The sequence below is a fragment of the Ornithodoros turicata genome, chromosome 7, assembly GCF_037126465.1.
Source record: "Ornithodoros turicata isolate Travis chromosome 7, ASM3712646v1, whole genome shotgun sequence".
Classification (NCBI taxonomy): Eukaryota; Metazoa; Arthropoda; class Arachnida; order Ixodida; family Argasidae; genus Ornithodoros; species Ornithodoros turicata.
Genome location: NC_088207.1, coordinates 32,588,161 through 32,612,380, shown reverse-complemented (window position 1 = coordinate 32,612,380; position 24,220 = coordinate 32,588,161). Strand labels below are relative to the sequence as shown.

At 44.4% G+C, this 24,220-nt stretch overlaps 1 protein-coding gene across 2 annotated transcripts in view; it reads left to right on the top strand.

The window, feature by feature from the left end:
• The window catches only part of LOC135400868 (pecanex-like protein 1), a 45,006-nt gene that overhangs the window by 8,891 nt on the left and 11,895 nt on the right, over nucleotides 1-24,220 (top strand). For both annotated transcript variants that reach the window (XM_064632821.1, XM_064632820.1), the window contains exons 6-23: nucleotides 1,466-2,262; nucleotides 3,576-3,759; nucleotides 5,413-5,673; nucleotides 5,754-5,894; nucleotides 6,108-6,161; nucleotides 6,321-6,432; nucleotides 10,092-10,267; nucleotides 13,222-13,327; nucleotides 14,053-14,503; nucleotides 15,631-15,785; nucleotides 15,860-16,013; nucleotides 18,564-18,596; nucleotides 18,668-18,842; nucleotides 20,076-20,186; nucleotides 21,512-21,603; nucleotides 22,965-23,071; nucleotides 23,178-23,286; nucleotides 24,003-24,095. In XM_064632821.1, the coding sequence (XP_064488891.1) occupies nucleotides 1,466-2,262; nucleotides 3,576-3,759; nucleotides 5,413-5,673; nucleotides 5,754-5,894; nucleotides 6,108-6,161; nucleotides 6,321-6,432; nucleotides 10,092-10,267; nucleotides 13,222-13,327; nucleotides 14,053-14,503; nucleotides 15,631-15,785; nucleotides 15,860-16,013; nucleotides 18,564-18,596; nucleotides 18,668-18,842; nucleotides 20,076-20,186; nucleotides 21,512-21,603; nucleotides 22,965-23,071; nucleotides 23,178-23,286; nucleotides 24,003-24,095 (3,311 nt within the window). The remainder of the gene's footprint in view (nucleotides 1-1,465; nucleotides 2,263-3,575; nucleotides 3,760-5,412; nucleotides 5,674-5,753; nucleotides 5,895-6,107; nucleotides 6,162-6,320; nucleotides 6,433-10,091; nucleotides 10,268-13,221; nucleotides 13,328-14,052; nucleotides 14,504-15,630; nucleotides 15,786-15,859; nucleotides 16,014-18,563; nucleotides 18,597-18,667; nucleotides 18,843-20,075; nucleotides 20,187-21,511; nucleotides 21,604-22,964; nucleotides 23,072-23,177; nucleotides 23,287-24,002; nucleotides 24,096-24,220) is intronic.

Genomic DNA, 24,220 nt, shown 5'->3' with positions numbered 1-24,220 from the left:
TTTCAACTTCATATTTCTCAGAGTGAATGCTTTAGTACAGGGAAGCAAATTAAAAATGATCGTGGGCTTGTCGAATATCCTTTCATGGTTCCTTTAAACTCAATCAAGCCTATTTGAAGAGCTGATTTTCGAAAAGAGTCGAGCCAAATTTGTCTCAATTGAGAAGAGGACACATTTTTGCATTATTTTGCATTTTTTGCAAAAAATATTGGATTGGATAATTGGATAATATTGGATAATTGGACTTTTGCATTTTTTGCAAAACCAAACATTGAATCCCAAACTTATGGCGTGTTGCACACTCATGAGAGTGAAAGGAGGCTGTTGTTGGGGAAATGTTGAAAAATGTATAAGCTCTGCAGAAGTGTGAAGCGATTACAAAATTTTGCTTAATTCTGTTTAGAAATTAATGTCTGACTGAGTATTTTGGAACAATATTGAGAACACTGATGTTCTCTGCCATGCTTCCGAGTTTCTATTCCTCTTCTGGAAGGTCCCTAACAAACTCTCACTCGCTTCCATTGCTGCTTGTTGCCATTTTCATTAACGAATGTCAGGAGCAGTCACAAAGCCACCTATGAAGCCACGTGTCGCCTACAAAGCTTGTCTGTGTTTCAGATGCTTCTCATTGGCTGAAGTGACTTAGATTGCTTTGGAGCATTCTATGCACATGATGTAACACATTTTGCCAAACCTTGTTTTTGGTGTCATAATTTTGGGCAGACATACTGTTTGGGACACTATAGCCTTCTGAACCTCTAGGAGAGCCTCCTTTGTCACAAAAGAACTTAGCTCGTTTTGGAAATCAGCTCTTCATTTCAACCAATAGTGATGAGAGCATGAAATTATATTGTTATATGTATATTGTTGTATGTGTTGTTATTTTTATATGTATATTGTCAACTTATTGTTTTGTTTGAAGTTTGCTATATATAGTTTTTCATATATATTTTCATTAGCTTCTGCATAAACAGCGCGATGGCCTTCTATAGGTTGATGGTTATGTATCGCTATAGATGGCTATAGGTTGAGTATTATGCTCTACAACAAACTTAGTTATGTGCTTTATGCCCACTGTTTGTGAGTACTAATGCATCATGGTCTTAATTCAACAATCTTCCGAGTGTTGTTAATTAAAAAAGTGATCCCACTTGATTTTCACCTATATTACTGGCCACCTGAAATCATTCCAATTCCTATGACTAAGCGAGTGCCTTCAAGACGATCACTGTAGCGTAGTTTTCTTACATCTGAAGTCACTGACTGATTTCTTTACTTCAAATAATTTTGAGTTTTTGCTTTTTCGAAACAGAGCTGTTGTGCATCACAGGGAACAATGTGTAAAATCGCAACGGATGACTGACCTATGATGTGTGGCACGTTCTGCTCCACCACATTGTGGAACTTGAAACTGCCTGTTTGAGTAGGCCAGTGAAGATATTCTATTTGTGACTCCTCCTTCTAGGTTCCTCTCAAGAAGTTCCATTGGGGTCATCTGTATCACTACACCCGAATGGACGTCACCAACACCATCAGCACTGCTGTAGTGGATTCCTCTCGTCTGGCTCTTCATCCAACTCGCTTCGTAATGCCACAGGATCTGTTGAGTTAGCTTTCCTTTCGCATGACCCTAGTGTGCGAGCAGCTGAACTGGCTCGTGCTGCGCAGCAGAGGAAGAACGGCATTGGTGAAGACAATGGAGATACCAAGCGCCTTGTGCGTCGTGCTCACAGTGAGCTGGAGACGTGCCCTTCTGAGAAGAAGCAGCAAAGACCCTCTGTACCACCCTCGCATCCAGTATCCTTAGAAGCGATCCGTATTGCAAGCGGTGGAGGCTCGGTGGGACGGCACCACACACGGCGCAGTGCAGAGTTCCTTCGACCCGCGTTGCTCAGCGAGGCTGCTATCAAACCTATTGCTGAGCAACCGGCTGCTGAAACGCATGCAAGTGCGCAGTCTCTAGTACGACATCGCTCACTTGATGCAACGACGCTCAGGCAAAGGAGAAGGAGCAGTATGGAAGGCAAAGAGTGTGCGCACGATGAGAAGCATTTAGTGAAGAGCTCGCCTCCTCTCGTTTCATTTGCTTCTGCTGGTGCTGCCACCAGTGGAGCAGCCAGAATGGATACGGACGATGGTCAGTCTTCACATTTCTTCCCTTCCACAGAGACTGTGTCATCAACGTCTGGGGAGTCTGATCGAAGCAGCAGTCACTTCACTGTGATTTACAAGCCGCTTGATCCGTGCCGTGGTATACCTCAGGTGAGCTTCGTCGCACATCCAATCACGGGGTGCTGGCCATCCTGCGCCGTAGAGGGCGTTGTTGCTGCATTTGCGCCAAAGCTGTGCCAAAGCGTGGAGTAGACAAGTACTTCTCAGTCCACGGAAATCGCGTGTGTCACGATAAAACGAAACCCGAAATGAACGAGATGCAATTTAAAGGAGTACAGAGGGCCATCCAAAAAAATTTCAGGTTAAGACATCTGATGAAAATGTGTGTGTCATTATACCGAATAGCGCGAAAGGTTTTGATGTGTGCAATTTGTTTCCCTCAAAAAAACTCGCATAAACATAGCTCCGCGCCTTCACCCTTAACTCGCCACTCCAGCTATAACGAGGAGGAGAAGGTATGATGCCACATCCCCGATGACGTTACAGGGAGAACTCGTTCTGGTTCGCAGGTCAGTGGGGGTCAGCGCATTGTCCCTTTGCCGCCGTAAACCTGTTTTGCCAGTTTTCCTGGAGAATTGGGGATAGAAGGAGCGGTCGAAGCATTACCGAGCAAGGGGAAAGGCTTTATCAGAACCACGAACAGCCGAGTAGCAGACGACAGCGGAATAGCAGACGACATTTCTCTAGGCCAATCAGCGAGCGTTCTCCTTATAGCGTCAGCGCGAGGTTCCAGGCAGATCACAGGCTGGTACTGCTCTTCACCACCGTTGTGCACGGTCGCTTTTTGCGGCATATTTTAAATTCAATTTCTGCGATAATTATGACTCTGTGGTGTAAATTACTTCGCATGGTGCATCTTACTGGCCTACTTAACAGTTTTATAGGAAGAAAACTGGGTGTTAAAAATTACTTCTGTGCTACTTTAAACGTGAGAGGCAGCTGTGACAGTGACTTACTAGCCGGCTAATCGGTCAAAGCCGGTTCCAGCTAGGCCTAGCCAAGCAGTCTCTGGATGCGCATATGCACCGTCACTTTGACGTTCCAATGATTGTGTGGTTTGTTTTGTGTTTTCCCGAAGCTCTGGAACATCTTGCATACGTCAAGCATACACTGACTCGAAGTTGCGCCAGAACGCTTCGAGGCACTTCCATCACTGCCGGATTGCACTTACTAACTTTTTTGCCCTTTCCTTACTATTGGCTGAATGGTTTTCGTTGTACGTTGGAACACCACTCTAACTCAGATTGCTTAGAAAATGTTCTAGCACTGATCAGTTGTCCCTTCATATTTTCTGGTTAGTTTTGCCTACAGAGCAAATTAACTACAAGCAAGATGTTTTCAGTTGGGACGTGCTAACACATATAGTGCATCAGTAGTTACAGAACTGTTCATGTTGTGTCTAGGAGTTGGATCTTCCTGAACAGTACCCAGGCTGGCTAGAAGGCCCCCAAAATCCAGACCGCCTTCCATCTCCTACCTGTTCTGACAGAAGTAGTCTAGGGGGACTAGACTGGCTTTTTGGAGTAGCTTCTGTTGCAACGTTTCCTCCAGCTTCTGGGGGAGAGAACAAAGTGGTGACACCTTCCGGTGAGACTTTGTTCGATCTGATCATTTTGTCGTTAGGAAGGAGTAGGGAATGGTACTAATGGTAGTGGGGAAACAGAAATGGTATGGAGATAGTGACGGAAACTAGAGCTGTGCGAATATTCAAAACTTGTATAATTGGAATAGACTAGGCTATTTAGACAGTATTTGTAGACAGTTTTGAATGTTTGTAGTTTTTGAATATTCGAAGTATTTCTGAAACTTGGTGTAGCAGCGTTGTTAAAAGATTTTTTTTTTTCTTTGCGTTTGACTGAAAGCCCAGACCGCTTAACTATTCGGACTGATATTATGGCTTCTAGAGCTACACAAAGTGGATCGCTCACTGTATGCAATACAGTGGATGCAACTAGGAGAAACTAGTCTTCCAGTGCAGCTTGGAACATTGCAGTATCCCAAGTTATCTGTGCAACTTTTGGTGCTTCTACCAAGGTGCACATGGAGCATCAGCTTTTACTGGAAATTGTCAGATTTCTGGTGAACTCGCATGGTTATCTGATTGCTCTGCACTGCTTTCATTCACTACAACCTCTTGATTAAGCACATCACGTGAACGAGCAGGCACAGTCTCAATGGATGCCATTGGCTATATGACACACATACCACGATGTTATGCCATGTTTATTTAGTAAAAAGGCACACTTGCATGCACAACAGTTAAAACTTGGTTTGGTTAACAGAAACGAGCAGGAAACAAGAATAGATAAGGAAACAAAAATATTTTCGTTATCTTTACTGGAAACGGAAATGAAAATCCGCTGAGGAAACAGAAATGTAAACTGCTACCGACAATCGTCTGGAAATGGTAACGGAAACGAAAAATTGAATTTCTTAGGTGCTGGAAGCAGAAACGGAAACATTATTATTTTCATAACGACCCGTTTTTAAAACAATTTAAAATGATGTTTCGGAAACTTTCCATCATCAGAACCCAGGGCCACTTCCTGAATGCTATGCCCCCTTGATTCTTAAATAGTTTCAAGCAAACACTGGCACGTCTTTTCTGATGATGGAATCTGTAGAGTTTCCGAAACATTATTTTAAATCGTTTTAACTGTTCTGCATGGTGCATTCTGCATTCTGCAACCGGTGTGCCTTTTTACTAAATAAACACGACTATTCTCGGCATTTGGACCCTTTTTAGATACTATGCCATGCAATGTGAAAATGAGTCAAGTGACCTACACATTTCTGAGCCTACATACTGCCATTGCAGTGGTTCTAAAACCATGCTTCTGCAGAATTTGCTCTTCAGTTCTGTGAACTCGCTACTCTCGAGCTTACCATATGCATTGCTACATAAATGCGTGTGTTATTCCGTATTAGTGAAGTGGTAGTGTAGCTCCTTTGAAGTTTTGTTAATAAGATAACATGTCCTGTAGAATAACACAACCTAAGATCGAATGTGTTATTGAATAGCCTTATGACTAAGCTCATGGTTCCTTAAAAAGAACTTTGAACCTTCTGGAAGGTTTATGCATGGTTAATTCTCTTATATCGGGGAAGTAAAAAGGATTGTAACTGAAGCAATCCAACACAAAGGTCTTACGCCTCCAAACTGGAACAACAACAACAACATCTTTATTTAAGACGATGAAACTGGAAGAAAGACATGTGAGTACATTGTCTTTGTTTCAGACTTCAACTTTGTGACCAAGAGGAAGAAAACAGCATGTCTAGGAGGAGGAGTCTGTCCTGAGCCCCCGGGACCAAAAGGCACACAAGACGTAGGACCCTTCCAACATGCATTATCCTCTCCAAAGAGCGCATCATCGGAGCAGAGTTACTCGGACGCAAGCTCTCCTTCTTCCCCCGACGAGACGACACCACTAGGTTCGAGAGGACGAAGTTGTGCCGCGCTTGGCGCCATTCCAAAGCAGTACTCAGAAACTGGACGATGTAAAATTGTTCTCAAACTTCCTCATCTTATATGTGCCCTCTGGTAAAGTGTATTGGTAACAGGATCGTTCCCTTTACAGTACTTCAGCCTGAGCTGCCAGTAACGAGGACTACAGTACGGTCCTTACTCAGTCACCGTCTCCTGGAAATCCTAAACTTGGACAATCCACAGGAATGCGAGATAGAGCTGCAGAAGCTGAAAAGAGAGCTGGATATGTGCAGTAAGATATTGATAATGACTCCCCAAATATCTGCTCCACATATTATTATGGCAACTGAAATTAACTTGAGTAAGCTCTTGATACTTGTAAAGGGAGGATTACTTTTTTTTTCTCTCTCTAAGCAAGCAACACAAAGGTCACTTCTACTGGGTTTTCTGCATGTTGTATAAATGCATAAACTGATGAATAGTGCCACATATTTTTATTTTCCAGGGAGGCTAGCATCCAATAGTGAAGAGTCACCAGAAGCATCATCTGCTAGCAAAGGTAGGCATGCATTCAGCTAAGCCACAAAACTTCAATTTCCAAATTAAAATAATGGCATAGCTTTGCAACTGACTTTGGTTACCTTAAATATCCAAGAAAACATATTTTCTCATTTCTACTTATCTTTGTCAGTAATGCAAAGTATATTAATACTTTCAGCACCATCAAGCAGAAAACGACCAAAGCTTGCTGCTACTCGTCGTAAAGCCAGTTATGGAACATCCGAGTTCTTATCTCTGTTACCGAATTCTGTGCCAACCAACTCGGAAGGGTAAGCTCCACTTATTAGACCTCGTAGTAACTTACTCTGATTTCAACATGGATTTTTGTTGGTTACAAGGCTGCTTCTATGCATTTTAGAGCTACATACGGACCAGAATAGTGCTACTGTTGCTCGGAACGTGTGGTAAATGCCCATAATTTATGGCGTGAATGCTTTGCTACCTTTGAGGATCGGTAGGCTCTTCGACAACAAAACACATTGTGTATGTGGACACACAGTTCACGCAAACGTCAAAATAGCTCAGGGCCAAAAATAATCTTATACGTGTGTGCATTTGTGTATTCAGCCGCGATTCCATAAACGTTATTTGCGATCCCAGTCGTGAAGCCCTCAAACGTGAATGTTGCCAACCCAATTCGAGAAAATATCAAATTGCTGCCTTTTTTTTTTTTGCTGTGTGTTCATCAGAAAGGGTCTTGATTCCCCTAAAACAGCAATGCTTAACCCAAGCAACAAACAAACATTGGGCTAAGCTTGGCAATAGTTAGGCTGGCCTACCTGGCCTTGGTTGGTACATCATCGGCCAACAAGCTTGTTTCTTGATACGGATCTAAACCCTGGCGAATGACTTGCCAAGCACTGGCCAGCCTGCACTGTGCCAAGCTTCTACCAAGATACAGATCAAAGCATTCCTGCGGTGTCGCTCATATTCATACTCATACTCTGACGCTGGTGCGTGCATACCAACACTTCTGTTTGCACATTTGCTATTATGAGTGTCAGTCCTCTTATATCCTTCATTTATGCTTCATTATGTCGTGACATGAGGGGAACACTGTACTGGTAGAAACACTTTGAACAATTTTATCTTTTTTTCCATTTCGTGTTAGTGCCACGAACCAACTGGGGCTCAAGCGGCATAAAGGCTTGGATAGATGGAGAGGGCACAGCAGGAAAGACTGGGAGACATGGGGGGCTATTGTGTGTCCTGGGTCGACTCCAGGGGGAACTGTTCCGACATTCGTCTGGACTGGAAAACCGGGATGGGAACGGGTTGGTAGAAGCAGGAATCTCTGTTTCCGTGATCCTCCTTCCCATCTGATTCGGCATCGCACTGAATGTGTGGTTTCTGACCACCCTTTTGCTAACCGTAGTGCTCGCCTCTCTTCCTTAATGCTTGCTCCTGCTTGCTTAGCACTTAGGAATGCAGCCTCTCCCATCAAACTGATGCTCGCACCAGTGTCCAACAGAGCATTGAACACTCCGTTGCCAACCAGTATTTCCAGGAGTGGTTCCCTTCCTCCGGCGGTTGCCAAAACTTGCAGCGAGGAAGCGTAGCTGTCTGCCGGCACAACCGCTACGCCTGGTCGTTTCCCGGGCATTGCGCACGTGGGTGACCTGGTTGGTTGCACGCGAAGCAGCGACGGAGATCCTGTACCCGTCTAGTCGCGCAGTCTCGCGCCATATGTCCCACGCCGCTGCAACGGCGGCACACCAGGTCGCGGGCTTCCCGTGCACCGGAGCGTTGGTGGCGCCCTTGCTGGCACGCTCCCTGTGGGGCTGGCTGAAATGCACTACATTGTTGAACGATGGGTGCGGTACTCGAACGGTTCTCGGTACGGTTCTCGAACAGCCGTTGGTCCTGGGGGCACCCACTCGGAGGCTTCGCCACGGAGCCCTGGTAGGCAAGGACAGTCGGGAGGCAAGGACAGCCGTATGTTGAAGCGGCCACTCCCGTGGCTTTGTTGAACCATGTACTGTGGTAGCAGACAAGGCAGATGTCGATTGCCCGCCGTGTGTGTTGCAAAAGCCAAATCTGCTGCAACTTGTATTCTCAACGGCGGTGGCGGCACGTACCGCAAACGATGCCAAGCCCGCTCCATAATTGGTCCAGCCGCTTTTGCCATTTCTTGCAGATTAGAGAACGTCATGCTGGCGGTTAAGTCCTGGAATGAAGGATGCATCTGACGACGAACGCGCGCCACTTTTTCCGCATCGGGGACTGGCTTCCCAATCCTGTCATAAAATTCCGCTATGACGTGAATAAATTGCTTCAGATTCTCAGCTGGGTGCTGAGTCCTTTCTTCCAATTCTGCCTTAAGCCTGTAGACTTGATCCACAGATGTGAATTCCTGTGTGAATTCAGTCACAAATGCTGTCCAGTCGTCAATGCCGCCGAGGAACTTCCACCACTGCTTGACAGAGCCCTCCAGTGACGCAGGTAGCATTTGGATTTGTCGGTCGTTCGGGATACCACTAGTGTCGCAATATTCGCTGTACTGCTCTAAGAACTCTTGTGGGGACTGTGGATCTCCGTATCCCGAGAACTTAGGCAACAACGAGACTGGAGAACCCTTGATGGTTAGCGATCCCGTATGCTCAGGCCTCGCCATGCTCGCCATGTCGTTAGAGTTAGATACCTCTACCTGGTTAGGCTGGCTGGTTAGGCCTCGCCGTGCTGTCCTCCGGGTTTGGTGCGTCCGTACTTGCCGTCTCAACGGTTGCGGTGAGCAGGACCTCTCGGACTTGGGCGGCCAATCGCTCTCTGTCAAGAGCGGTTCCTGCAGTCGTCGCCAATAACCTCTGGATCAGCTCCGGCAGGATGACGGCTTTGGGAAGTGATGCTGCAACTTGCCCTTCTACTTCGGCCATGTCCTCGGTTTCAGTTGGACGAGCCCCCACTTGTCACAACGCACTCTTTATTTACAATGTCGTCTCGAAGTCACGCATACTTAATAACAACACCACAGCCGCACACATCCCGGTTTCCATTCAGTCCACCGTCCCCACGTGCGTCCAACCACCGCCGTCCACCGTAACACACACAGTTCCACACGTGTCCTCTCTCTTTCCCGTTTCCCTTTCCCTCCTGAAGTCCCGCGCCTCCTCCTCTCTGCTTAGGTTGTCGTCTCTCCCTCATGCCCCTCCTCACAAGGTGTCAACCACAGTTGGCGCTGCAGTGTAACACTCTCAACCACAGTTGAACTCAAGCGAGGTCGAGAGCGCTAGTGTAACAGGGGTATTATATTAATCTTTATTATATTATTAATCTTAATTCTCCACAGTTTTCATCGAGGAGAATACCTGAAGAAGTAAACTTTTTCACATGTTCGATGGTCATTTGAGCTTTCACCAGAGCACCCGTGGCCTTGAGCCGGGAACCAGCAACTTGATCGTAATATCGGAGTTATGATTATATTGAAGATCGTAACAAACGAACTCGGCTGGAAAACTTGGAATGCAGGTTTGCATCGACGCACATTGCCATGCTTTACATTTATCCCGCATGAATTGGTGCAAAGTGCTACAACACCTTTGAGGCAAGCGCTGTACATTGCTCCACATATGTTCTTCGAACAGGGGATCGCTGTCATTTTCTCCCTCGATAACACCCTGGCGAGGGAAGGAAAGTTGCATGTGCACCCCTTGATAGGGATGGACTAGTTAAAGCCCCTGGAGACTGCAATGGTGACCCTGCGTATTAGTAATCGAGGTACTCAGGCACCACTCCATTTTCTGGGAACTTTTGTCCTGCACTGTACCATTCCATTTTCAGGCATATTTGCAAGCTAAATGAAAACGCAAGCTATCTGAAATAGAGTATGGGAGATAGACTGGAGGATGATTGGGATACACATTTGCTGCCCATAGGTCATGTATTCGTCAATATTACTACATATTTTCTGCTATACTGTATCCACACACAGGGAGAGAGAGGATGACTGCAGCAGTGGACGTACAACAGCTGCGCAGAAAACAGAGAACAACAAGGGTCCTCCAGCATATCTACTAGCTAGCATTCTGTCTACACCTGGCACACATCTGGCTGTGTCCCATGATGACACTTCTCCAGGGGCAGTACATTGCTTTCAGGATGAGCACGGTAAGCACGACTGCCTCGGTTTTGAAGTGCTTTGGGTTTTACAGCTGAATATGCTTGTGCAAATGCATAAACCACTTTGTGAAAGTGTCTGAAAGTGTCTAGGTGAGTTTAGAGGTCTGATTTATTTTAAATGCGACCGCATTTCTTTAACACACTTTCGGGGCATCGCTGCTTGGAGACTCAATGAGTCCCATCACCCTGGTGATGTGCGCTGTCCCCTTGTCTGATCGATCAGCCTCGTCTGATCGATCGATGATCGGCCGGTGGTCGGTTTTTGGTCGTTAAGCGGCTTATTCCACCGCTGCGCCTTGGACCAACGTCGGTCTGATGTTATTGACAGTGGTCGTCGGCAGAAGACATTGGGCCGAGAACGTTGTGTGACGTGTTGCGGGCGTGCTATTGAGAGTTTGGCATAATACAGGCGGACCAATGTCGGCCCTGTACTGCAAACAAACTCGAAAACAACACAGCTGCTACTCGAAACAAAAACGAAAGAAAACACGCTAAGCAAGCAATGGCCGATGGCCGAAGGTTGGCAAAAAGTCGAATGACAGTTGGCCAACTACTGTTTCGGCCAGCCAACATTGGCACAGTATAAGCAGAGCAAGGTTTGGTTAGTCGTCAGCCAGAGGGCAGATCTGTACCAAGAGACGAGCTCGTTGTCCAAGCACTTGCCAACAACAACTAGGTTGGCCAGCCAAGCTCTTGCCAAGCTTAGTCCAATCTTGGCATGTCGCCTTGGGGAAAGGGAAACACAGAATGGTGTAGCACTGCATAAGTTCGACTTTCGATGGACCAAGTGAATGTCTCAAACCAAAAGCAGTAAGAAACAGACGTTATCTTCATGGTGAGTTAATATGACCATAAATTCCTCATTTCAGTGTTGTTTGTGTACGCATCGAATTAAACTTCACACCCTTCACCCTTCATTTTACCTCACAGGCGAACAGGACTCTCGAATCTGTGGATGCTCGTGAGACAACCAATGTATAGTATCTGTTCTTCCTCAGGAAAGAAATGCAATTGCTTTTCTTTGTGAGCTGATTGGTTCTAGTGGTCTCGGGCATAATGCGAGCCACTCTATTTTGTTGCATTTTTAGATGCTGTGCACATTGTCCATTGTGGGAAATTTTCTAGCTTTAAAACGCTATGTTCACTGTCTGTTGTGGGAATACGAGCAGCAAACAATGATACTTCGTTTCGTTAACCTACGCCGCGAAACAATTGCGTATGAATATGAGCGTCGTCACAGGACTGCTTTGGTCTGTAACTTTGCACAGGCTTGGCACAATGCAGGCTGGCCAATGCTTGGCAAGTCATTGGCGAGGGTACAGATCCCTATCAAGACACAAGCTTGTCGGCCGACGATGTACCAACCAAGGCCAGGTAGGCCAGCCTAGCTATTGCCAAGCTTGGCCCAACCTTTGTTTGTTGCTTGGGCCATCGTTGCTGTTAATCGGTTGGCCGCCATCTTGCCGACTAAGTGCAGGCTACTGACCAAAATTGGTTCTACACTGGCTCTGTGTTGGCCTAATGTTGGCGTTATTAAGTCGGGCCAAGTAAGGCCAATGTCAATCCCGAAGCTTGGCCCAGCTTTTTTTCTGCAAGCACGGCCCAACGACTTTTAGGTCGGAAGCATAGGTAGTCCCGCCATTTTTCTGACGTTTTTCCCCTTGGGATGTTCTATAACAACCACATGTAGCATGACTCACCAGAAATACTGGTTTTCTCATTTTTCTAAGGCAGCTGGTTCCAGTTTTGCCTGTGTCTTTCTTTTATGTGTGTCACCTTTGGCTGCATTTTTTAGCAAGCATGTACAGCTCGAAACAGTGTTAACTGGAACACAGCTTCGACCAGCGGAGCTTGAAGAGAGCCACCCTAGCGGCGCTTAGGAGAAATAAAGGGAAAGTGTTTTGATTGCCCTACTTGTGCTGCGGGGGTGTCAGCCTTGCCCACGGGCTGTTGACTCGGCATTACCCTCAACTGTGACGCTTGTTTGGGTTTGCGGCAATTATGTAAAGGTGGACAGCAAGTCCAATAAATTTGCCACTAGACCCCGCGCATCCTCATTTGTTTTACCACAATGCTGAAAATGCCCCACTCAGCGAACGCGACCACCTTCGCATGTGTCAGTGAGATAACGGCATCGCATCCGTGCGATATCGGCCAGCATAAGCCCTGACATAATTGGCGGAAACGCAAACAAAGGTCACGATGATAACCACAGCTGAGGGCAATGCCGAGTCAACAGCTCATTGCAAGGCAGACACCCCCGCAGCACAAGTGGGACAGTGGAAACCCTCTTTCCCTTTATTTCTCCTAAGTGGCGTCCCAGTTAACTCTGTTTCGAGCTGAACCAACTACCCCAACTCGCAATGGTAGTTGACACACTCAGCCATGCTGGTCCACTGGTCGCTCAGTGTCTGCACCATGCGTCTCATATAATGTTGTCCATGTCGTCTGGCAACACAGACGCGGTGAATGTAGTGTGCTATGGAGCATTCGCGTAACTATAGAGTTCGCAGATGTGCCGCCATTGCTGCGGGATACGCAGACACGGTGGCGGAAAATGAGGAACGCGAGTGACGTGCGGCTGATAATGCTAGGAAGCGGCATGTGACAAAGCGTGCCACCATTACACTTGGCTGGATGTTTAGAACTGTGCATCAAAGAGTACAGAGAAGTGGACGGTTTTGGAGGCAAAACCTGTGTTTCTGCGCGAGGCCATGGCAACCTCGGGGTTTGCTGTTGCGCCGCATGCAAATCATGTACGGTAGCAGTGCAGGGACCGCCATTCGTCTGCTGCAATGCTATCACATTTCGTACACGTTTGGCAGTGCACTATAGAGTACAGTGAATTTTTTTTTTTCTGCTTTACTCGTATTGAGGTCAGAAGTAAATAAAGCACTACTTGTAAAAGGCTAACACTATTCTTTTTGTTTTTTTTGTCGCAGGGAACTGGCAGACATACACATTTGATGAGAACAGTATAGGCATTTCACGAGGACTAGAAACATCACCAGACGCTAAAGTCTTCCAGATGATGTTTGATCACAAGTGGTGAGCTATATCAGAATTATCCCAGCCATCAGCTTGCTATCATATTTATTTATGTTGTTTCATAAACTCATAATACACATGATCGGTACGACGTTTTTCTGTAACCATCCATTGATTCATTTAAGGGGCACTAAAGTGCAAAAAAGTTGTCATTGCAGAATGAAAGATGCCGCTACCTAGACACCAACACAAAAGGAAAGGATTAATTCATGGCGTTATTTGTGATGAAAGATGAAAGTCACTTCATCTTTCATCGTTGATTTCTTAGGCAATTTGAGGCTTTGTTTGTATCTGTCCCTTCTATGTTGTTCCAGCCTCAGAACATCAGTTTATCTCTTGTTATTTGTGATTTGTGCGTGAACAAAACCTCAGTTCACACTTCCGCTCTTCCCTCCTTCTCAAGAAGCGCGACAGTGTGGAGCTGCCTCCCATTGGTCTCCTCGAACGATTTGTCAAATCGTAGCGGGAGATCGTTTGAGGAGAGCTGCGCTTCTTGCAAAGAAGAGAGGAGTGGAGGTGTAAACCGCACTTACGTTTGCGCACAAATCACAAATGCTGCAACGGATGAATCCCGTTTCTTTTGTGTTGGTGTCAAGGTGACGACACCCTTAATTCCGCACGGATAAATTTTGTTCACTTTATACCCTTCAATACTATCTATCACCCTTGTTTTAATATTTATCTCGTATTAAGTGTTCCCACTCTTTTTTACGACTGTCCTTCAGGGAAACATCATCTCACAGCAGTTCAAGTTCAAGCTCTACTACCGTTAAGGACAGCCCTCCTGTTCACCATGCCACCCAGCTGTCTTTTGACTGTCCAGTCCCTGGAAACGCGACTACCTCTACGAAACAGCAGCTGCACAGGCATCTCCATCATCATCAACACCAGCATCACCATCATCACCACCAACCCCCCCTCTCTTCCCTGGACTTGTCCCTCCCGTCATCAGTACCATCTCTTTCTGCCCGGCATGGCCCAAACGAGGATCCTGTGGCGGCTGCCAGAGCGGCTGGAGGGGCCATCGAACGGTTCATGAGGGACAATGGCTTAGAATTCAACCCTAACCGAAGTACCAGAGCCCCTTTCACTTTGGCAGAATCACTACTCAACCGTATGGCAGCCGGTAGCAGCGGCACGGGGGCACCCACCCTGTCACAAGCTGCGTCTTCTCAGGTGAGCGAATGCTTTGTGGCGTTCTCGGTTTTCATATTTTTAGAAGATTGGGGGTAAAAATCGGGTCTTTTCTCAGGAGCCGTAAAATAAGGCGAAATCGGGCTATATGGGTATATATATCGGGTGGAAAAGCAACTTTTGTGGTGGGAAATAAATAAAGTGCGCGTCTCGCAGTTCAGATGAACGGCAAGATGCCCGGTGGCTGTGCTGATTGCGTAGTGCTGACTTTGCACTTTGAAAAGTTCATTCATTTTCGGGGATTTTAGGGTTTTACACTAAGTAATGATTATGGGAATTTGGGGAGCGGGGTAAAAACAGGTTTTACCGTGTTTAGCCCTATATCACAAGGCCCTATTTATACAGGTGCGCTGGAGAAAAAAATAATTCAATAAATGTAGTAATTTTTAACTCAACAAGCTGAAGCTGTACAATGAAACTTGTGTTATGCAGTTACTTTATGGCAAGTGAATTATATGTCATACAAACAAGTCTGACAAACTTTTGAAATGTCTCCAACCATAAATGCTTGTGCTATTGTAATGACAGTATTTGTTTTTACAGTGGAAATACAGCATTGCATTTCATATTCATTTGTACTGCAACACATTTGCAATGTAGAATTCTAAATCCTTCTGCCCTAAGTTGCATCATAATGTCTTATATGAGAACCGAGTTGATTGATGCATGTCGACGTTGCAAGACAACGATTAACATGACATCTAACATGGTGATCTGTAATCATGTATTAATATGATATTTTGTTAATGCAACATAATTGACTGTGTATAATTGCTTGGCAGACAGCTTGATGACAATGTGGTTGACATGCCATTTCGTGCTGCAAAATTCTGTTCAGCTATTCTGCGGTAAATTGGTGATGCTTTTCTCAGTATTTTAAACAGCCCACGAGACCTGAGACATGCTGTGTCGTGTGGCAGACAACTTCCAGCTTCTTAAATGATATGCAAAGTGAACAGCTAAATAAAGTCATCCTTGGTGCACTGCAGTGATGCAGTATGAGAGCAACACCATGCTCTATATGTGTTACAGGTCTTCTATTTGTCAGCACTACTTATTTGTGCCCATTGCCAAATTTTTGCATGTTTGCTATGTTGTTCCTTACACAGGACACTGAGCTCGACTCGGCATGTCACGTTCGATTTGCTGGGAGTGGTGGTCTTCAATCCAGCAAGCCACGACACTATTATCGCTTTCAGGTCTTTCCCTGTAAATATGTAAAAGTAGGCTTTGATCGACTGGCGCTCCTTACTGTTCTTGACCGGTAGGTACAGTTCTCTTTAGTTAATGAATGGAAAAGAACATTGCAAAATGATTACACTGACTTGTCCTTGTCAGTAATCTCACTGTGGTGGAGAACGTGTTATCCGTGGCCCTGGCTGTGCTGGTTGCTGTCCTAGGAGCGCTATGCCTATCCAGAGGCTTTTTTCAGGATATCTACAGCTTCTTATTTTGCTTTGTAATGGCTAGTTGCCAGTACAGCCTTCTAAAGGTAAGACCTACGGGTAAGAGCCTGTTCTTTTTTTTGCTGGGGCAAATCTCAAATTCTGCTTCAGGGAATTAGAAATTCAGCAGTTTTCACGACAAGTGCTTGCATGTCTAGGCTGACGGAGATATACAATGACAAAATCTTTATTAACTTGCGTGACATAGAAGAAATGTGTCTACAAATCCAAAATACAGTAGTAGCTAAACATCACATGGTACTTCGTGTTAGCATAACACAGTTAACACAGTGAAGGCAGGAAAACAATCGGGCGTTGTAGTATCGGGTATCGTATGGTCATCACGGCACGTGAAAAAAGAGAATAAAGTCTAGGAATGAAGACATGAGGCTGGGTGGTTCCTGGATGCGCTACAATATGGTGTAAGACACCACAGGCGTTTTCGTACAATTCTTCAGTACCATACTACCCTTTGCACTCTTGCTTCCCCAAGTGGGAACGTGTAATCATCGCACGCTTCGCCGTGAGGAACGTGCAAAACAGAAGTTGTAAAAATGGGATGGATGTGAGCTCAACCAGTGTTGCCAATGTGAGATGTGCGGTACGCGTTTGTTTTCCTCTCAGTTAGGTGGTGTGGGAAAAAGCGTAAATGAGCCGTAGGTACATCCATCTCCGGCACCAAAGCTGTGTTCCTCAGGCAAGATTTGTACATAGTTCCGCGAAATTCCATGTACACTAAAACCACAGATTCCGCGATACGTTCCGCACATTTTCATGGAATCGCAGAAAAGTCGGGGCCTTACATATGGGGTTGAGTCATTCTTCGCAGTTGAGCTGTGGTGTAATACAAACTGTTAAGAATCTAAAAGAAGCGGCTGATATGGGTCTGATATGTTTGATATGGGAATGTGGGTGTATTCGTGGGAACAATATTAAACGTATATGTACCAGGAACCGAGAGACTTGGGAAATCAGTGAATAAACGACACAACATGAGCTCCACTATGAACCAGGCTATATATTTTGCCTGTAATGTTCATTATGGGGGCTCATACATACTGCAGTGTGAGCGTAAAACTTGGCTGAGAAAAAGCTTGTACATATACGTGTGATACCATGCTGTGAAGCCTCATTTCTTTTCACTGGAATGCAAAAAGAAAACTAAAAAAAACAAAAGAACACTGTGTGATAAATAAATCTGTGCGATGTGATGCTAGAATCTGACTACAAGTGAAAAAAAAAAAAAAAATTATTGTGTCTCATCTTCACAGAGGCACAGCGCAGTAGTAAACATCCAGATGTGAATAGTAGTATGTATCACTAGAGTCGCGATAAAGAAGATTTGGAGTGCTTCATTTTTTAGTTTTGTAACTTTGCAAAGTGGTATAAAATGATTGTAGGCGACAAGACATCATTCGCTGTCAGAGGGGAACATAAGATATCATGTGATGCTGAGGCACAACAGTGCTTTAAATCTGTAAGTTTATAAAATATTTTTTGTTCCCACATTATCCAAGAAAATAAAGTGTTCAAGCAGCCGTTGACTCCTTACCGCGGAAAATCGGTGATTTGAAAAGCGGAATTTACAAGTCGGTGCCGCGGAATTTTGAACTTGCCACAGCAGAAAACCGGGGGCTTTAACGATACCGTACTAGGGGTGTCCCACAAGTTCTTAGCCAGACGCTAAAGGTGCGAGTGCACGGAAACGAAACTTTATCGTGGGACATAGACACTCTTCAAGATTTTCGCCACCAGAAACGGCACACATGTGCTACACGGTTTAACAGTGGTGGCTGCTGGCAGGTGGCGATCCAAGCAGATGAGCTAAAATGGAGGAAGTGAAGGCATATAGGGTAATCGAAAATTTGTCTTGGAAGGGCTTTACTCCAGCGGGCATCCGCCAGGACATTACGGCAGTATCCTACAGCACGGTGAAGAAGTGGGCCACAAACTTCAAGTGAGGATTGGACAACCTTGAAATGACCCCCCACTCCCGGCAGGCCTATGACCGCACAAGAGGATATGTGAACGATGAGGTCATTGCAGATCGCTGAGTTGGCATCTGGACCCTCGCCCAGGTCACAGGCATATGTCGAAAGCACAGTTGAGTGTGTCTTCACCTGATATCTTGACGTGCACAAGGTCTCTGCTTATTGGGTCCCGATGCCCACGCCTGATTAAAAATTCACATGCTGCAGCATCTTGAGGGACAACCTCCAGCTGTTCGGTGCAGGTCCCGCAGACTTCCATGCCAAACTTGTGACTGTGTACGAAACGTGGGTTCACCACTTCCAAACCGAGAACAAAGCCCAGTCCAAATCGTGGGAACACCTCCCCTCCTTTTCTCTCTCTCTCTGGTGCCCACTTTTTCAGCAATGTGACGTCATTGATGCTGTGACCTGCCTTTTGGAGAACCAAACCTCTGACTCTTTCCCGTTAAAATCCAAGTAGTTGATGGGGTCTGCATTGAAAAGTAACATTATGTAGTTCATTCACTTCAGCCACCTTCTCCTGGGTCAGGCTGAAAACTTATGGGACGCCCCTCATACATGTTTGAGTGACCTGTACTGTAATAAGGATTTTTTTCACACTTACAGAGTGTTCAGCCTGATGCTGCATCTCCCACACATGTGAGGCCGACTCTTTCACACAAAACTTCACACACTTACCTGGACTCTTACTCTTGTCTTCACTCTTTCAGGGGTACAATCGTGTGGTTCTTTATAGCCGCCCTGTGTATTTCTGCCTCTGCTGCTCCTCTCTGCTCCTTGTGCAGCTACTGCTAGACTCTCATGTTGCGTACACTGATGTCACGCTTTATGGTGTTCGGCTGTTTAGTGAAAATGCTGTTCATTGGGCAAGAAGCCTTCTCATATGTACGTATTACCTACTTCATAATTAAGGTTTTTCATATTACGTTTTTGCTTGTAAACTTTAGGCATTTGGACGTTACTTTTATAAAATAATACAGGGTGCTCGACACATGTCAGCTATGTGAGTTTGGCACGCTCTGCGAAATGTTTGTAGTACCAGCGTTGGATGTTTTTACAACATTTAGCATGCTTCCTTACAAGACAGTAGGATATATTTTTGTGCCTCTGCAGTAGTTAAAAACATTTTATTCTATTCCTACACTGGCAAAACTCCTTTGTTACTGCACTAATTTAACAGTGGAAGCATTTCTAGAGAGACTTTTCTAGCCTTTCTAGCTAGAACAGGCCTTGTTCACTTACGTGGTATACGTACCATAGTTGTGATTATGGGCGTACCAAGAGGGGACAAGGGGGGCCGTGGCCCCCCTCCTGGAGCTCCAAGGTCACTTCGTGTCATTTTGTGTGCTCTTTAGTCATAGGCCGTCATGATTGTTCTCAGATGTCGTAATATGACCCTCTGAACACCCGCACTGTCTGCAGCGTCCATCTCCAGCGTCTTCAGGAACAGAGGGGTGGGGGTGTTGCACACTTCCCCCCTTGGAAGCACTTTGCCGCTGCCGCTCTTTATGTATCATGATAGCTTACTTGTAATATCTTTTATTGTGGGATGACACCTATGTGCTTTTTCTTTTCACTTTGTTTGCTAAGTTTTGAGAGCCCCATGTACATATCAAACAAAAATGGTACTGGGCTTTTTTTTGGGAAAGCACTGCTGATGGCTGTGAGTGAAGTCCTTTGTAGATGAGTGCGCTAGAGAAACATGAAAACATACAGTGAAGCTTTAAGTCTCATGAATTTCACTTTATGTACATACATACGTGCTTAAAAGATGAACAAAATATATAAAAGCAGTGAACATAACATGTTTAAGTTATATCAAGCATCAATAACAGAATAATAGAAGAGGATATTTTTCTTTTGTGTTATGTCAAGTGTATACGTACACCCGTAATGTCTTTAAGTGGGTACGTGCCACGGAGTAGCTGGTCTCTATGTATGTGGAACCAATTTTCTCCATATTTTTTTTTCTTTTATAATCAATCAATCAACAGAATAATGCAATCCGGATTCAAAATTCCAAAGCTTCCACAAATTCCACACCTCTAAGCTATGTTCACAATTGATTAGTTATTTTGAAACATAGTGGCAAACTGATTTTTTCTTGCTCCTATACAGGGTTCATTCTAATGTTTCCTCTGATCTTCAGCATGGGACTACTACCACAAATAAATACATTTGTCATCTACGTTCTTGAACAAATCGATATGCACATATTTGGCGGATCAGGTGAGGCGCCGATCTTGTTTGTTTTGTGTTATATGATATACCCTTGTGCATATTACACTCCAAGTGTCGTATTCCTAGCCTCTTTTCTTATTTGTTGCTATCTTTCCATGTATGTGCGTGTAACGGATGTCCTCTGTAAGTTGATCCCGGCTTTAAAAAAAACTGGCATAAGTTAGGGGTATTCTTGTTATTGTTTGTAAATAATTCAGAATTTTTAAAGAAGAGGAGCAGGCTAGTTGCATTACGCCTTGAGAATCCCTGCATTCAGTTGATTGGAAACAAGTACCACTTACATGAGATAGGAAGCATTTCATTCATTTAATGGGCTCCAAAACACACACCGAATATTAAAAAAATATGACATGACAACATGGCCGTGTTCCTTGTGCATGCTCTTTAGTTCCAGCTCCACGGGGCTTCTGGGCCATGCTAAAAGTGGGGTTTGTTAACCCACAAGTGTGCTTGAGAGAGTGTGACCACGTTGTCATGAGGTCATTTTTCAAGTTTTACTGTCTTTCTTTGGAGCATAAGAAAAAGAACCACATGAGATGTGCTCGACTGCAAACTGAATCCAGGTGTTCCGAAGGTACTCTGCAAGTTGCTGTTGGTTTCTTGGCTACAAAATTGGTAGATTTTGAAGAATTCTGGAAATAGGCTCAATTAATTATTTGATTACATAGGAACAATACAAGAATACCCTGACTTGCGAAAGACAACTGCTAACCAAAGCCCGGTAGTTTCATCATCGTACAACGTACCAGCTTGGTTCAGGTTACCAGGGGGCGTCCTGTATGTGTTTGTGTGGAGTGCTATGAAAATTGGTTTTCAATCAGAAATAAATAAGCGTACTATAAAGAGTAAAACTAAAGCACTGTACAAAGAACTTGTTATTGGCGAGGTTTGCTAGCTACCAAATTATTTTTGGTCTCTATCGTCTTATTGTAATTATTTCCAGAACGAAATTATTTCCAGTTTTACTTTTGTTGTTGGACCTCTCAGTGGTTTTCATTTTGCCCCAGTGATGGTTTCCAGTTGTGGTGCTGCAATTTGAGAATATACATCTTGAACTGCTTGTGAATTCGTATAAGTCATAAACTGTGAAATTAGAGCTGAATATCAGAACAGACTCACAGTCATGATTGAAAGAAGTGATTGGCGGTGCCTGAGAGAAATGTCATACAGCGTATCAGTTTCAGTATCACAGTTTGGAGTGGCTTCTTGGGTGTAAATCATATATCTAAATATTTTATACTGTCATGAATTATGTGTACAGTAGTACTACTAGTGACTTAATGTTTTTGTGCTGTTTATTCTCTATTATACAGCTACTACTGGATTAATTTCTGCCATTTACTGCATCACGAGGAGTATTGTAGCAACTGTGTTCCTCTTTGGACTGTCTTATGTTTCTCTCAAGGTAATCTTATGTGATGTTTTTTTATCAAGCGCAGTCCTCATACATACGTACTCATTACATCAAGGGGAGTACATATCCAAGTCATTGTTCATATGCTGTTGACTATATTGAGCACTGAATGATACCACTTGCAGCAACACATCAACAACACTGAATATTTTAGTTAGCAAATGTTACATATTACAGAGCATTGCGGCATTATGTGAGGTCACCCAAAATAAGGTAGGGGTTTGTAATGAAGATAAAATGATTAAAAAGACTGTCCGGGAGCTAAACTATATGTTGGAGGGCATAATATATGCTAAAAAGTTATATGAATATTGTCATTTGGTTCCTCTCTTTGTCAACAAATTGTGAAAATTAAGCAAGTGCTGCCACCTTAACATCTCCAGTCACCTTGTGTGTGTGTGTGTAGAAGAAGGGATCAAGACACGCAGCCTTCAAGGCTGGCTGGGATACTGAAAGCATGATAGTGTATTTTCAGGACAATGAGCGGCTAAACATATACGTGTAAAAGTGGTGGTGCCATCCTGGGATCAGCCTCATGCATGGAAGTATTCTTGGATGCGGAGCTGAAGCTCATATATACATAGTAACATATTAGGATTTACACTAGCACAAGCACGAGCATCGCATACTATTGTGAAAAGCTTTACAAGAAACTAAATATAAATACTCAGGAGTGTGTGCCTATGTTCTCTTTTTGCTGCCTACTATTATGATGCTTTTTGGGACTTAAAAAATTCATGCTCTAATAATAACCTTCCCAAGCAGGTGTATAATGTAGCTATCCCATTGCACCGACAAATGACCACACTTGTGTATACATGCACCTCGCGCGTCGAAGTTCGATTTGTTTAGCGATATCGCTAAAATCTGATAATTTTTTATCACAACCACATTGTGTGCATGCTTCATTGCATCCTTTTGTACTGTAAACGGATGCTTTTGCACGAGGGTCAAAATCAGTCAAGGGACGACTCTTGCTAACAGGTCACTTTTACAATTAATATCGTGAACAATGAGAATAATGGCTGTGTTCACCTTCACCGTATTGGAGAGCTACACAATGGATTACAGTTTGACCTCTCATAAAGCAACTAAAGTTTTGTAGTGTGACCTTAGGCAAAGGCAAGACTGATGCATGTGGTATCATCTGTGTGATTCCTTGCTCCATATATACACACATACAGCTGCAGTAGTGGTGGTGTCCTAGAGCGTGTGTTTGTGCCATAAACTGCATGAAGATGTGATTCTTGCATTTAAATTACTGCTGTGACACTTTCTTGCGCAAGAATCTCCGGCCGACAAAAGCGAATGTTTCTAAAAATTTGCTCACATTTTTTTCTTCTTTATTTAAGGAGGGACATAACCCTTCACAGCACATCATGTTTTCAATCTTCTGCGGATTTCTCGTTACGTCTTGCTTCTTCCTTAGCAGAAGTGCTAGTGATCCTACTATAATATGGTAAGTATACTGTGCACATGTCTGTGTTCATTCAATCCCCGTTCAGGACCCGTCCAATTTATATGTCTTGTGCGCTGAAATGCTGTTCTTTGTACCATCGCAATAGGAGCATCTTCAAAGACCATATATGGTTGGAGACGGCTTCGAAAATCGGCAGCACTGAAGAAACTGGCGAGCATGTCGATCCACTGCCACGAAAGCTACAAAAAACTGTGGTAAGCATGTTAGCAAACAGCCGTGTTTGTGGTCATACCTCGTAGTAATATTGTTTAATGTGACTCAATACGACTCACATCATTGACAGCTGTTTTCTCTGACTTGTACAACACACAAAATCAAACTGTATTTTACAAGCTAATTTTTTACAGTTCTCATTACAACTCATATGTTTATATCACGTCCTACTAGATTATGATAATGACCATGTCATAGGCACCCCTTCCCAGCGCAGCATTTGGAAGCTAGCGGTGGCGCTACTCATCGGCCCGGTTATTGCTTCCTCAATTTCTGCAGTACTTTGTACTTCAGCTTACCTTAGTATTTTTGTACAAGTGGTAGATGTCCCATGGGAGATGCTTCTTTATAAAGTTTGTTATCATCATCATTCGAGGTGGATCATCATAGGAGTGGTTGCTGTCATCTGCTACGGTAGTCCTACGTCCACTTCTGCGTGTTCAAAATTAAGATTTCCATTATCCAATCACGATGTACATCTCGCAGGCCGATGAGTAGCGCCCCTGGCGGATCATGCTGACGGGCTCCCCATAGGGGTTGCCGATAATGACATGGTCGTTATAATCTTAGTAGGTCATGGTTTAGATACATTCTGGATGCATTGAAGTGCCTTTGCTTTGTCACAGCTTAATGTGAAAGAGCTTGGACTTACGGGGATTCTTACTAACTCTCTTCTCACCTTCCTCCCTTGTTTCAGAGAGCAAGGTTACGTACAGATGCAATTCACTGTGTGTTTATCACGGTGCTTGTATTTGCCATACATGTGAGCACAATGTTTTCGGCACTACAGGTTGGTATTCTGAGCCCTCGTTTTCGTAGCCGGTATATTGTACTGCCGTAACTAGAAATGGCACACACTGTTATGCTACAGTATGGAACTCCACACTAGACATGCTCCTGTTGGCTCTCTACATG